Source organism: Myxocyprinus asiaticus, chromosome 37 (assembly GCF_019703515.2).
Source record: "Myxocyprinus asiaticus isolate MX2 ecotype Aquarium Trade chromosome 37, UBuf_Myxa_2, whole genome shotgun sequence".
Lineage (NCBI taxonomy): Eukaryota > Metazoa > Chordata > Actinopteri > Cypriniformes > Catostomidae > Myxocyprinus > Myxocyprinus asiaticus.
In genome coordinates this window covers 27,353,404-27,369,536 of record NC_059380.1, presented here as the reverse complement: position 1 = coordinate 27,369,536, position 16,133 = coordinate 27,353,404, and the positions used below count along the sequence as shown (strand labels likewise).

Genomic DNA, 16,133 nt, shown 5'->3' with positions numbered 1-16,133 from the left:
AACACAAAGACAATGTTAAGCTTCATTTAATGAACCAAATAGCTTTCAACTGGGTTTAATATAATGGCAAGTGATTTTCTAGTACCAAATTAGCAATTTAGCATGATTACTCAAGGATAAGGTGTTGGAGTGATGGCTGCTGGAAATGGGGCCTGTCTAGATTTGATCAAAAATGACATTTTTCAAAAAGTGATGGTGCTGTTTTTTACATCAGTAATGTCCTGACTATATTTTGTGATCAGCTGAATGCCACTTTGGTGAATTAAAGTACCAATTTCCTTCCGAAACAGCAGAATCTGCACATTATTCCAAACTTTTGGCCGCCAGTGTAGCTCTCGTGGTATCTGATGGAATGTCATATGGCACCACTCATTTGACACAGCCAACACACAAAGTGGTTCAGATAAAAAAAATTTCAGTTACATTCAGTGACTTAAACAGTATTAGTTCTGCTGTGATGGATAGGCTGGTCGTTAAACATTTATCAAACATTTACAGCTGGAAAACCCTGCTCTTTTTAATGAATACAGATGATTAAAGATACAGAAGTCACTAAGTGCCACCTGGTGGAAACCAGGTTTGCTTGGCTTTCATAAAATATGCTGTTCATTTTTTACACTTTCAAATGAGAGTAAATATCTTATTGAGTTATTCTTTATTTACGTGAAAATGTATCTTGAGTTTGAATAATGCAAAGCATAGCCCACAAAAAATTTTTTTTATCTGAAAATCAAACAGCCAGGGCAATGGTATTTGTAATTGTGGGTTAGGGCCTTTGGTTCTAATAACACGAAGAAACAAACATACACTGCGAAAAAGTTAAGATACATGCATAACATGTTGCCATTCAAGGCTTCAGCTGAATGTACACATATTCAGCAGAATGCAAATGAAAACAGCACAGAGCACGCAGGTATATCAGTGGAATGATGTGCCACATGTTTATTGACATTTACAGAGAAAACAATTGTCACCAGGTCATGCAAAGCAATATCACTGCACATAAAGAAAACACAACATAAACAATGTGACGCTGGAAATAAACATATATTCATCTTAAACTCCTGAGATGTTTAACATACAATACAATACAATACAATATGTTGAGATCCTATAAACATGGCACTCATGAATATCTTGACAAGTTGATAAATGCTGGATGCAAGCTATGGCATTAAAACAACAGGCATTCCACCGAAACGCCACTGCTGCATTAAAAGTCCAGTCCAAGCATTGATTATTGTAGGAAACTTGAATAGGAAAGTGCTTTTATAAAGATCCCGAGGTATCAACTAATGTCTTACTGGCTAATGCTTACAACACAGCAACTAGTTACACCTCCCCACCCCACAAACACACAAAAACACACACATACACACACACTACAGGGGATAAACAAGGGAAACTAGTCACAAATATATGTCTGTGGGTAATGAAAACACACTACCACGATATGGCTAAAACATCAAGGGGTAATAGACAATTTCAGCATACACCAGCCTCTTGTAACTGAACGCTTAAGACCCATCCCCTCCTCACATAAATCCTAGTATTTCAGGGCAGAAAAACTCACAAATGTACACACCAACATCTTGTGAGAACAATTACTGTACATCACTCTCCACTTCATAATTAACACTCGGAAAGTTACAGCAGAGTTGGGAGGAGGGGTTAAATGCATACAGATACATGGAATTATCCTCAGACCAGGATGCATATCTGTCAATCAAGTCCCTGGCCACTCTTTGGGCTGTGGGTTTTGTCATTAGTCAGAGAATAAGCTTGCAAAAGACTTTCGCAAGTTTCGGATGGTCTCCACCTTGGCTTCATCCTCGTTGCTGGAACGGAAGGTCTCGCCAAAGGCATTGAAGGCATTGGTCAATGACTGGGATTTACTGCAAAACAGTGGACAAACCATAGGGAAAAAAAATGAGAAAAACTATTATGTAATTATTTGGGTAGTCAACAGTAATCGTGTAAGGCTTAATCCCACTCATGGAGATCTACCTGCTGAAAGAGTTTGACTCCAACTCTAAGCAACACAACTGATCCGATCTAGTTAAGGACTTCAGGTTCAATCACCAGCAGGTGTGCTATGCTACTTTAACAATTAGTGTGATTGCTTGGTCTAAAGCCAAGTTAGATTTACCCTTCTTCCCCCGCCCCAGGTCACATTGTAGTGGGGTACCTACACACTAGACTTTACGCTGTGTCAGAGAATGCTGTGAATGCATTGATTTCAGTGGGTATGGTGCATCACGATGGATAGGGAAAACACAAAGGTTTGTGAAAGTGATGCTCCGTCATGCAAACAAAAGTTGAGGACATTTAAACGCAGGCATCCGTTGGCCACAGACAAATTTAGAGAGGCAGATTAAGTTGTGACTGTGAAATCCAATTCACTGTATACCCGCTTGAATTCAGTCTGGCACGGTTCTTTCCACACCCTCAAAACAGAGATTACGCATTCCTATCTGTCAAACACTTTGCCGGAGCTTTCCTTGGAGTGTAGGCGCCCGTATTTCAGTCAGAACTATGGTATGTTTGTTTCATCAATTTAACACCAACTTGAGTACTAGTGGCAGCTATTACCCACTGTAACATGGAAACAACTTAGGAGATGATGTTAGTTTCACTGTTATTAAAGTATTTATCACTTTGGATTTGCTACTAAAACTTCACATGCACACAACGGCACTAGCATTTGTCTGCCATGGATGCATTGTAAAGATGTGAACAATACAAGCTACTCTCTTAAGGCAATTCAGAGACAAGTAGTCATGAAAAATTGCATTTTACTGTAATAGTTGTGACCAAGAGCATGCAAAATGCAAATTGAACATCATCAATAGCAGTTCACTCCCGAGAGTTAGGCTGCATTTCTTTCTTGCATGATACATTATTTCACTTGAACCCCAGAAAACCTTAAAAAGACTATTGTGGAGTTGACTGGTGTACACCTGATTTTGCAAAACTGCTTTCACACCAGTCGAACGAACCAGACTCTGATGTCAAAAGGACTTGGGTTCGCACCAAAAGCTCTAGAGTGAAGGCGGCCTAAGAGCAGAGTTGGAACTGAACTCTACAGAAAGGTAGGGCTGCATTTCATTTGGAATACCATCCATGCTATATACTATCATTAAAATTAGTGCATCCAAAAACATAGTGCACTGGAAGTAATATGTCAAAAGTGCCCAGATGGCATAATATGTTTGGTGGACATTCGTGAAGATCCATGCATTGGTTTTGGACTAATATTTCCCACAACCCCTTGTGGTACACATAAGGATTGATTTGTGATGGTTCACCTATGGGGTACCAAGATGCAATTGTATGACCTGGTTGTCCGTCTACAGTAAATATTGGCGTATTGCTTTACTTCTTATGTGAAAGGAAGAACTGTACCATCGGAAGTGCAAACATTCTTACTTCAGGAGAGGATGGGTTGACCTCTGCTGTGGTGCAGGTTGTTCCTCTACAGGAGGCTGGGCTGGGGTGGGTTTCGCTGGGGCTGCTTGGGCCTGGGCTGGGCCAGGAGCAGAGTAAGGAGCTGCTCTAGTAGGGGCAGAGGGTGCTTCAGATGGTGCAGTGGTCTGAGCTCTGGCTTCAGGTTTGGATTGCTCTTTGAACACAGGCTTAGGCTGGAGCTGAGGTTTAGCTGGTGACGGTAGCTTGACAGGAACCTTGGCTGGGGATTGCTCTCGTGCAGGGACCGGATCTACCTGGGCTTGACCAAGATTCGGATCTGTGTCATCAGGTTGGGCTTTAGGATGGGCCTTGGTGGGAGGTGGGGTCTGGGGCTTTGGTTGGACCTGAGGCTTGGAATTTCTCCTGACTGGAGGCACAGGCTTTGGGGGAAGTGGTTTGGGAGGTTGGGGTTTCGGGGGCAGTACTGTTGGCTTCCCTGGAGTGGGTTCGGGTACTGTTTGAGCCTGGGATTTGGGCTGCTGCGTGGTGGGTGGAAGAGTTGGGGGAGGGCCTGCTTTGGCCACAGGTTCCTGGGCAGGAACTGGCTCGGGATGAGGTTCTTGACTCTTAGGTTGTGGTTCTTGGGGTTTCACTAACCCCCCTAGGTTTAGTACAAAAGAGATTCATCATATTATAAAAAAAATTTTAAACATTGAAGCTTTCAAAAAGGGTTTAAATCCAGCAACAGAAACTTGGATAATTTACTTTATCATACAAATTTAACGCTCCCCCAGATCTGGCCAAAGTAACCATATACATTAAATATTATTTCCCAAGATAACACTAGTCATGTCAACAAAGCAAAGGAAATCTGTTTACTCCAAACTAGCAGAATGAAACAGAAGGGCAGTTTAGCTTGCAGCAGGATCATAGGTGTGAATGTAAAGAGCAATAGCTGTGGGTTCACAACAACAGATCATGCATTTAAAAGAACCATCACCCAGAGGCTGCATGCTCCATCTTTAAAATAAAATGTGTTTAGCTTACACCCCTGGACTCAATTTTGATGTTTTGCCATGTATTATTATAGACATACAAATTGGGAAGCATGCAGGGACCAGGTAAAAAGTGGATTTATTTGTTCTCTTGAACTGTATATTAAAGATAATGGCACAATAATTTAGTTGTGAGTGGGGTGTCTCTTGTGCCATTGTGTGTTTGTTAAAATGTTGAATTATGCTTCCTGATATTTATATGAAAACACACTTAATATGAGTTTGACCCTTTACGATATTTGCAAAGTTCCAGAATTGCATGTCTTTCGTAAAGAGTATTCAGTTTGAAATGAGGTTAACGAAACACTACTCAGTAACACAGAACATGTGCAGTAAGTCTTGGAAATGGGAGCTTTATTACTTTGGACATGTGGGGGAAAGTCTAGATAGGTCAAGGATCTGTATCAGACAATAATCACAGGTATAGTTAAAAACCCAAGTACTGGATTTAAAGAGGCAGTAAAAGTCTGATCCCATTCTTTTAAGTTTTTTTTTTTTTTTTAAATAATTTTACCATTTGAAGGCAATTTTGTGAAAAATAAGTTAAAGGAATATTCCAGGTCAAACACAAGCTCTCTCGACTCATCCCTCAGTTTTTTATAAACAAATCAACCCCCATTGTGAGTGAATAACACATTTTTGTTAACTAAGAATATTCCTTTAAGTGCCATTAAGATAGCCCATGAATTTGGATGCTACATCAGCATACAGCGATGAGATCTGATTGTTAACAAGGGGGCATTATTTTCAATATATGTGTATCAGTATATTCATTGATTTTTATTTTCTTATACTTTTCACACTTTTTCAACTCTTTGGTTATGCATGCAAATTATCTTAAGTTAACAGATCCCATGCAAAATAAGGACAATTTTTAAACTGTGAACATAGATACCTCTTATATATATTATAGATACCATCTTGCATTTTGTCAATAAAACATTTAAAAACATCAATATACAGTACAGACACTACACTAATAATGCCTCAAACTTCCCTCCTATACATTTCAGTCATATCCAGAGCAATATGTCTTTATAATTGGATAAATAGCTTAAAAAAAAAACAACAACAAAAAAAAAAACTTTCTCGTCAATCAAATATTGCATTACAGTATGTAATGTCAAGGCCAGTTTGTATTGCAATTTAGTTGAATGTCTTTGCATAAAAACAGTTAAATGGCTAAAAAGCTAAATCCTCTGAAAATAGTTCTCAGCAATCATACTATAAAATTTCATTGCATTATTGAAGCACAGGTCATCGCTGAGAGAAAAACCTTAAATCAGCTTTTAACAGTCATATTAGAGATTATTGTAGAGATGAGAGGCTCACAATAAAAAAGTTCTTGCTTATTTTAGCATAATTTATTTAGTGTGCCGTTTGGGTCAATTTCTCGAAAATATGTCCAGGTCACACTTTACCCCAAATATATATAAAAAAACAAACAAAAAAAAACAACAACAAAAAACAAGAAACTATTAAGACCATTCAGATTTTTTTTTTGTTTTTTTTGTTGCATTGTAACATTATGACACACACACACACACACACACACATATATATATATATATATATATATATATATATATATATATATATACACACATACATATATATATATATATATATATATATATATATATATATATATATATATATATATACATACACATTTTTCTTTTTTAGAAAATTAAGACCACCTCCTCCAATTAAAATGTTTTCAACTGTCATGAAAAAGTGCCAAAATGTTTGTGTCTCAGTGGCCCTCAATTTCATTAAATAAAATATAAGTTCTTATTTCTGTTTTTAAATGTTAGGGTGAAGTGTGAACCAGACATTCTTGACAAGTTTTGTGAGATTCACCCCTTTTGATTATTTCTCCACAAGATGTTTCATATCGCTCAGATCAAAATAGCCAACAATATAAAGTGACAGTCAAGAGGTCATGGGAGGACAGGAGATATCTGTAAAATCAAGTTTGCTATTCTGAAACATTTATTAAACCTGACTATAAAATCGACTGGCTTATGTCTGGAATTTAATGGCCACTCAGTTTCAAATATTTTTGGTCAGACTCATCAGCCAGACATTCAGTGGTTATCTGTTTAGATCAACAGGTTAAAAGAAAATCTTCTTGGTATCCTTTGGGCATATCCTCAAGAAAGCTTCAAACAATTGCAGCAGTGCAAAATTCCAACACATCTTCATTCAATCTGCCTTTAAATCTTTAGAAATCATGCTGGAAATACTAGAAACACACATCTAATTTGAAAAGATCCTGAATACACACTGTGTATTCAGAATGTAACAACATGGACTTATAACGGCAAGCTTGCCTGCACATCACTCATGCAAATAACACAAACACTACATAAAGAAAAACCACCACAACTAACTATATCATCACATTGTACAGTACACACACCTGTCAAGTTATAGCACACGCATTCAAAAGCAAGGAAATATCAGTCTACTAGACAATAACTATGCAGATTAAAATTAAAGGTGTTAGTTAACCCCAAAGTAAAAATTCTGTCATCATTTACTCACCCTTATTTTGATCCAAACCCATTTGATTTAGGCAGTCCTAGTCACCATTCACTTTTTATTGCATTTATTTTATTACATCATTTAATTTTTGTAATTAATTTAATTTATATATTTGTTTCGCCATTCATACAACTTAAATTGGCAGTATAAAAGGCCTAAAGTCCTCTCAAAATGTAATTCATACAATGAAAGTGAATGATGTCTGAGGCTAATATTCTGCCTATAGTAATAACTCATTTTGTGTTCCATGGAAGAAAGAAAGTGCTTGGAACAATACTAGGGTGAGTAAATTATGACCAGTTTTTTTATTTTTGGTTTAACTAAGCAATGCTTTAGGTTGAAGTAGTACAAAAAGATCAACAATCTTTTATAGTACATATTAACCACACCGCACACCATAGCACTGGACTTTGCATAGGCACAATTAGGATTGTTCTTTAGCTGGTAGCGACGGCCCTGAAAACCACACGACTAACAAGAAAACAAAGCCATCAAAAGCCAACAATGACAGAAAAGGGGACAATACAAGTACACACTGCATAGGGGTAACGACACCGTCAAGACATATTCTGAAGACCACAAGCTCTAATCTGCTGCATCTTTCTCTATGTTAACCAGCACCAGTGAACTGAGCTTTCTCATTATTGTGGGTTGAACTGATTATCTTGATTTGTGGCAGCTGAAATCATTTTTCCTGGACATGTTTTGGTCCGACTGCTACTCCATTACAGTCGATAATGAACTGTAAACAACCTTGTGGAGAGGGCCGCTGGCCGGGGGTCTTGTTGGGGTCTGGGAGACTTTCCTTCAAGGCAGTGCTCTGTAGATATACATAAAAACATGCAAGTATTTATCAGTTTTAAAGGATATATAAGTCTCAGTTTGGTGTTCTGTTGACTCCACACTGAGGGGTGCTTAGTACACATGAAATCTTCATTTAAGTGTGCAAGTACGAAAATCATAGTGAGAAACTCACTTTACAATTTTCATGAAAGTGATTGTGTCATGAAATTGACAAATAGAAAAGATTAAAATAGAAGAACAGGGAGCCCTGCAACAGATGTCATGGCCCCACAAAGCCCCCACTGAACATCGGGTCAGTCTGAGATTACATAAAGAGACAGAAGCAATTGAGACAGCCTAAACAGATAGAAGAACTGTGGCAAATTCTCCAAGAAGCTTGGTACATCCTATCTGCCAACAACCAAGCAAAACTGTGTCCAGATATACCTAGGAGAATTGGTGCTGTTTTAAAGGCAAAGGTGGTCACACTGAATATTGATTTAGCTTTTTTATGTTTACTGGACTTTGTATGACATTAAGTGATAAATGAAACTATTTATGTCATTATTTTTGAAGACATCCTCATAATGCAACATTTTTCACAAGTGCTTAAAACTTTTGAACAGTACTGTACAATATACAATTTGAGTTCTTCAAAGTATTTGGGACTATTTACTGTATTTTTAGGATATTGGAATAAAGTTGGATTTTGGAGGTATCTGTTGCATGACCTTAAAAGCCATATGCTTAAATGCTAAAAAATGACTTCTGTTCAATTATTGAGATACTTACTTTAAGAACCTAAGATACAAGTTATTTAACAAGTTGTTTTTGTCACTACATAATTCCCATACTTTCATTTGTGTGATTTTACAGTTTTAATGCCTTTACTATTATTATAAAAGATGGAAAATTGCAATATTAAAGGAGTAGTTGTGTCCAAACTGTTGACTAAGTGTGATAGTTGCATTAAATTTGAGAGATATTGTGCTTGAGTATGAATGTACAACCAGAACTTTATAGCATGGATGGTCCCATAACATCTTAGTTTGATGAGTGTACCTGTGCAAGTTGTACAGTGGTTGGAGGTCTTTGTGTGGAAAGAGCTGTGGTGCGGCTTCCTTCTTGGTTCATTTTGGCCAGGACAATTGCAGCTATCAGCTGCTGGTCCTCCACCTGATGTTCCCCTATGAGCTGCATTGAAGAACCCACCACCTGCAGCCAAACACATATCATTAGTATCATGCACAGGACAGGAGAGCAACATGGATATTTCAAGAGGTCAGCATTCCATTACCAAACTCTGTTTTAGAACAAAGTGGAGTCCCATACGTTTTATACCAATAAAGGCACAAACTGCTTGTTCTTTGCAGAGAGAATTATTGGATATATTAAATAAGCTTTTAACTAATATAGAATGCATTTATCATGAAAAGTAGCTGGGTTTAAACACATCGAATGTTGGTATCATATGGACCCTTTCTACAGCATGGCAGGAAGACAAGTAAATAATCTCTTTCCATTTGTACACAAAATGCAGTGTTGACTGTGAAAGGGTCAACCCTGTCACCAAATTTAATGTAATAAAATAAAATCAAAATAACATTTTTCTTTAATTTATGGGAAATAGAAGTTTATAAATAGCTATACCCCAACAATTAGTCCCAAACCAGATTGCCCAAGCGACACCTTAATTTAGGCTAAAATCTGCAGCTCATATAATATTACGTTTGACCTTTCCGAAGTTATCTATCAACATTTTTTAAAGGATAATCACCACCTTTGATTGACCATTTGTTGAAAAAAAATAACAAAGTTTCAAGTTTCAACCACCGTTTTGTACTCTTTTTGAAGAAAGTGCCAAATACAGGTGTGTGCATTTAGATGTTAAATTTAGATTTAGACTGTAAATCTAATTTCATAATGCAATTAATTAAACTTTAGATTAACTTGAATGTTGAACATTTTGCTATATCAAAATAAATTCAAATATATTATAACAATAAATTGTGTTTCTGTAAATCCTATATATTGCAATTATTCAATGACTGCCTCTTCTATTGATGTGTGTTCTTTTATATCTCTATGAGTTTTGGAGAAGGCAGAGTACAGGGCTACTGAGTGAATGGTGTCTGTCACAATTCCACCTGCTATTTCCCCCCCTCACCACCAGAGGTCCTTATCTCCTGAATTTTGAAGACCATGGACTCATTGTTTTCACCTGTGTTTCATTACTATGCGCTTATGAATAGCTTTGCTTGTTTCATACTCATTGCAAAATATTGTTGGCCTGTACATCAATTCTGTGCAATTTTCTGTCTGTTTACTCTATATCTGTACATCTGGTTTTTGATTTTGGTCTGTTCCCTTGATTCTTACATTTAGTGTTTGCCTGATTGGACTGATTTCCTGGCTTGTGACCTATATACTGTTTTGGATTTATGGATTTGTCTGACTCTTCTGAATTTGTTAATAAACCTCTGCACATGGATCAGCCCTCAGCATCAGCATTGTTTCAGAATACTTCGCCCCACCAAGATTCAGCTGATTTGAATGACACATTCATTTTTCAAACAGTACTTTTAAAACAACACCATCAGCAATTGCAGAATTTACAGAAGGCTAATGAGGAGATTCAGCATTCAGCATTTCTGCAGAAATTACCTCCCACTCCCACAATAACGGTTTCCTCTTCTCCTAAGATGGCGCTGCCAGATAAATTTTATGGCTTACCTGCACAGTGTTGGGAATTTGAGTCAATGCAATTTGTTTATCCCTCAAGGTGATTACTATCCAGATGATAATTCTAAGGTGGCATTTATTATCTTACACTCTGGTAAAGCTTTGGAGTGGGCCAGCGCTGTCTGGGAAAATTATTTGGAGATTAAAAAAACTCTTACAGCTGGTTCCAAATCCTCTTTTGTGAAGTTTGAGTATCCAGCTGGCGGAAAAGATGTGGGTGTCCAACTATTATATCTTAAAGTAGGTAATCAATCTGCTGCTGACTTCTCTCTCACCTGTTGAACACTGGCTGCAAAAACACAGTAGGATGAAGATGCACTCAAGTCTATATATCGGGAGAGTTGAAGTCCTTCTCTATGAGCAGAATTGGTGTGTAAAGATGATAACTGGGGCCGAACCTGTATATTTCCTTATCCATTCGCACTGATAATTTGATTCATAGTACTCGTCACCATCCTGCTCACTACTCTTCAAGTCCAGTCAATCATTCCTCTACTTACTACGCTCCAGAACCCATGCTGTGGGGTAAGATGTATCTCTCCATCGAGGAAGGAGATCATGGTACACAGAGGGCTTGTGTATGCATTGTGGACAACCTGGTCATAGACCAGCTTCCTGCCCTAAATGCCCACCACATTCCTCGGACACTGGCGTGTGAGTGCATCCCAGATCAATTCAGTTGAAAACAGACATTTATCTGTTCCTGTCACAGTTCATGACCATTGTGGAGTTCTTGTCACAGAATTGATTCAGGAGCTGCTGCCAGTTTTATTGACATTTATTTAGTTGAGAAGCTAAAGCTAGAGAAGTTGCCCTGTCTACCTCCCATCCACATTACCGCCATTAAAAATCAACCCATTGATCAAAGCTATGGAGGAGTATATTAAAGAGGCAATGAATATGGGGTTCATTAGAATGTCCACCTCTCCTGCTGCAGCAGGATTTTTTTTTTTTTTTTTTGTATAAAAGAAAGATGGATGCCTGAGGCCTTGCATAGACTGCAGGGGTGTAATCAAAATCACCATAAAACATAGATACCCCTTACATTAATCCCCTCTGCTTTGGAACATCTCAGAGAAGCAAAGATTTTCAGTAGACTTGCGCAGTGCTTATAACTTAATCAGTATCGGTGAAGTTGATGAATGGAAGACTGCTTTCATCACTTGCTCAGGCCACTATGAGTACCCCCATGGTGCCGTATGGATTACCTAATGCCCCCTCTGTGTTCCATTCCTATATTAATGAAGTACTTCATGATATGATTAACCAGTTTGTTGTTGTCTACATTGATGACATTCTCATTTACTCAGCCACAGAATCTGAACGCACCAACCATGTCCGTCAAGTACTTCACAGATTGATCCAGAACCTGCTCTATGTAAGGGTGTGTTCACTCTTGTAGTTCGGTTCTCTTGGTCCGGACCAAAAAAGAAAATGATACATTTAGTCCTGGTTTGCTTAGTGTTCACACTGGCATTTTTAACACCGAACCTAACAATACAAAACAAAAGGCATCAGGAAAAAGTCATAACCTGATTGGACAGCTTTTATGACGTATATTTTGTGACGGAACTTGCCGAACATCCAAAACAATGATGGCTGCTGGGCGAAATGCGCTCGTTATATTTCTATATGTATATATGGTGGTATTTTTACCAGCTGAGAACAAACGAAGAGCTAATAAAATGTGTAAAGGAGTCAAAACAGCGCCAGGAATTCCTCCGTTGCCCACACAAATGAAGATATGCTGCAAGGACGGCTGACAGTGGTTCCGACGCCTGTACCAAACTGCAATGGGCAACATAACTCCTATGATGAGAAGAACCAGGTATGCTTGAGGTCAGTATTAGGCAAATTACTTCCTGTTTTTGGTCTGTTTAGACGTCTTTGGTCCATGTTGCATTCAAATATCAATCGAATCGCACCAGAGTTCATTTGGAAGCGGACCGAGACCCCACTATTCAGGCGGTCTCGGTCTGTTTGTTTGGTGCGCACCAAGGTTCGGGTGGCAGCATTCATACTTGTTCAAATGAACCGCACTAACAGAGCAATCACATCAGAGTTCGTTTTAATCTAACCAAACCTGCCAAATGTGAACACACCCTAAAAGCGGAGAAGTGTGAATTCCATGTCTCTTCCATCTCCTTCCTCGGATATGTGCTAGGACCTCAAGGAGTAGAGATGTATAACTCCAAGTTTGAAGCTGTGTTGACCTGGCCTCCCAAGATGGTCAAGGAACTGCTATCGATTTTATCACAGACTTGCCTGCATCTGAGGGGTACACCACCATCCTAGTCATCATTCACAGATTCTCCAAAGCTTCTCGTCTGATTCCTATGAGGGGTATGCCCACTGCGATTCCGCATATTCCGTATATATGGTCTTCTTGAAGATATCGTGTCTGGCAGAGGTCCTCAATTCACCTCCAGAGTATGGTGTGCTTTCTGTCATCAGATCCATATACTATCCTCAATCCTCAAAAGTTAACTAGGAATTTGGGAGATTTCTGAGATCATACTGTAGTCAAAATCAACCTCTGTGGAGCAGATTTCTTCCCTGGGCAGAATACGCCCAAATTCCCTTGTCCATTCCTCTACTGCAGTGGTTCCCAACCCTGTTACTGGAGGCCCCCCAACACTACCCATTTTGGATATCTCCCTAATCAAACACACCTGATTCAGCTCATTAGTGGAGACTCAAAGACCTGAATTGGGTGTGTCAGAAAAGGGAGATATACAAAATGTGCAGCGTTGGGGGCCTCCAAAAACAGTGTTGGGAACCACTGCTCTACTTAACCCCTTTCGAGTGCATCCTTGGTTATATAACCCCTTTGTTTGCCTGGTCAGGCGAGCTATCGGATGTTCCTGCTGTGGATGGTTGGCTGTGTCTGAGTGAACAAACCTGGAATGCTGCACATGCAAGGATCCAGACAGCAATCTGTTATCAGAGACTTAACGACAACCACAGATGACATCCAGCACCCGCCTACCATCTTGGGCAATTAGTCTGTTTTCCATCCGGGACCTACACCTGAGGCTTCCGAACCACAATGTATTTAGACCCTTTCAAGATTCTTTGTAAAAAAAAAAAATTTAAAAAAAAACCTAGTCGCATACCACCTACAGTTACCTCCTAACTACAGAATCTCACCCACTTTTCATGTCTCTCTCCTAATACCGGCATGACCACCAACCTTGGACCAAGCTGCACTCCTCCCTCCACCACCACTGGACATTGTCGGATACTGTAACAATTCTGCTATTTCCCCTCATTGCCACAGGAGGTCCTCATCTCCTGAATTTTGAAGATCATGGACTCATTATTTTCACCTGTTTCATTACGATGTGTTTTTAAATAGCTTTGCTTGTTTCACACTCATTGGGAAGTATTGTTGGCCTGTACATCAATTCTGAGCATTCCAATATCTTTTTACTATATCTGTACATCTGGTTCTGGATTTGACTGTTTCCTTGATTCTTGTATTCAATGTTTGCGATTTGGATTGTTTGCCTGATTGGACTGCTTCCCTGGCTTGTGACCTGTATACTGTTTTGGATATATGGATTTGTCTGACTCTTCTGAATTTGTTAATAAACCTCTGCACATGGATCAGCCCTCAGCATCAGTGTCGTTACACTAACAAGCTCTGAATTGTAAACACAGTGTAAAGTCAGTCACATATAAAAGACAAAGAATAATGGCACCTTGGCCTTGGAGATTTCTGATGACTTCACTGACACAACATAACCTACTGACCTCTCAAAATGACAATCATGACAACCTGGATGATTGTGTAAAGAGGACTGACTCTTCATGTGATGTGTCTACTGATTCCAGCAGAAACAACATGAACAAATCTACCATTTAACTGCATCCCCCAACCAATGTCACCAAAACAAAATCTATGCCTCCCTTGAAATCTACACATGCATTAAACAGCCTGCTATTTTAAGGAAAATGTGAAAAACTAAAACAATGATGAAGCATGAAACGATTCATGAAACAGCAAAAATGTAAAATCTATACTGTAAAATGTGGTAACCTGCAGTTTTTACCTGAAGGCTCTATTTCTACTTGATCTACAGTAACCCTAAAAAATGACTTTTGTTGGTGAAATCTAATGTATTCAGGTTGATTCAGTGATATTGACATGAATAAAACATGTACTATATTAGTACATATAATGAACTAATGAACTAGGTATTCGAAACCAACATACAAAACCTCTGCTAGACAAAACACACATTTGTGTAATTGGACTTCTGACGGTAAACCTTATAGTTAGTGAGATGTAGCCTGCATTGGTAATGTAAAATTGGTAATATAAACTAACTATAAACAATTAATGTAACGTCTCTGTTATGACTGTCACCTTAGTTTCCTAATAGGAACCAAGTTTGGGCTGGTTCCACCAGACTATTGGGATGCTAATAGTTGTGTCAAAGCTGTTTACACCCGGTGCAAATAGTCACTCTGTAATTTACAGCAATCCCTTACATGTCTAAACTTCTAAAAGATACAGCATACTAGTTCTGTAGTGGTGTGCACTGCACAACTCTAGTGTCAACCAAGATGAACTAATTCACTGTGTGCTAACATAGAAAACAGTTTCCATAGCAACATAGCCATGTCATCTTTATCCTCTCATGATGAAGTCAAAAATTTTCACAACAATGCATTACAGAGGGAAAACAGTATGGTTGACCATGAAAGTCCATCAACTGCCAAATGAGATCATTATGCAGAATTGTATGGTGGGTAGGTTATCACATAAACAATAAGCACTTATGTGATTTCACCATTCTGTCATTGAGGCATACCCTCTGGAGTAGGACAACCACGGCCACATCGCTCCATGATGAAAATTAAACTTTATATGTTATTATATTATATTATATATATTTTTTTGCCACAGCAGTTGAGGTCCTGTGGCTCCTCCTGGGTATGCTGTAATCTTTCACAACAAAACATAAATTTACTGCAAGCACTGGGAATGAGGCATGTTTGTGAGAACTGCCATTCTGTTGTGAGTTATGGAAATGTATTTTGAGGTTTCATGTTTGAATGTTTTGATTGTCTTGTATCTTATGTTTGGTCTTTGGTCTTGTGAGAAAAGAAAGTTGAGGGATGAGTGGATTATTGTTGTTTAAAGGGATATTCAGGGCTCAATACAAGTTATGTTCAAAATACAGCATTTGTGGCATAATGTTGATTACCACAGAAATACATTTTGACTTGCCCCTCCTTTTCTTTAAAAAAGCATAAAATCTGAGTTACAGTGAGGCGCTTACAATGGAAGTAAATGGGGCCAATCTGTAAATGTTAAAATACTCATCATTACAAACAATATCGGTAGCACTTTATTTTACAGTACTGTTTTTTACATACTATATTACTGTGCAAAATTTTAGGCACTTGTGAAAAACTTTCAAAGTGAGGATTTCTTAAAAAAATAATGACAGAGTATTCATTAATCAATTAACGTCATACAAAGTCCAGTAAAGAGAAAAAGAGCTGAATCAATATTTGGTGTGAACACTTTTGCCTTCAAAACAGCACCAATTCTCCTAATTCTCCTAAGCTTCTTGGAGAATT

The 16,133-nt window shown here is 38.3% G+C and overlaps 1 protein-coding gene across 1 annotated transcript in view; it reads right to left on the bottom strand.

Annotated features, from left to right (window-relative positions):
- Positions 1-921: 921 nt before the first annotated feature.
- LOC127427833 (synapsin-2-like) overlaps positions 922-16,133 on the bottom strand; it is a 168,131-nt gene continuing 152,919 nt past the window's right edge. Inside the window, exons 10-13 of the mRNA XM_051675652.1 lie at positions 8,859-9,011; positions 7,767-7,833; positions 3,430-4,069; positions 922-1,895 (exon numbers count right to left, since the gene is read on the bottom strand). Coding sequence (XP_051531612.1) covers positions 1,766-1,895; positions 3,430-4,069; positions 7,767-7,833; positions 8,859-9,011 — 990 coding nt within the window. The 3' untranslated portion in view covers positions 922-1,765. The remainder of the gene's footprint in view (positions 1,896-3,429; positions 4,070-7,766; positions 7,834-8,858; positions 9,012-16,133) is intronic.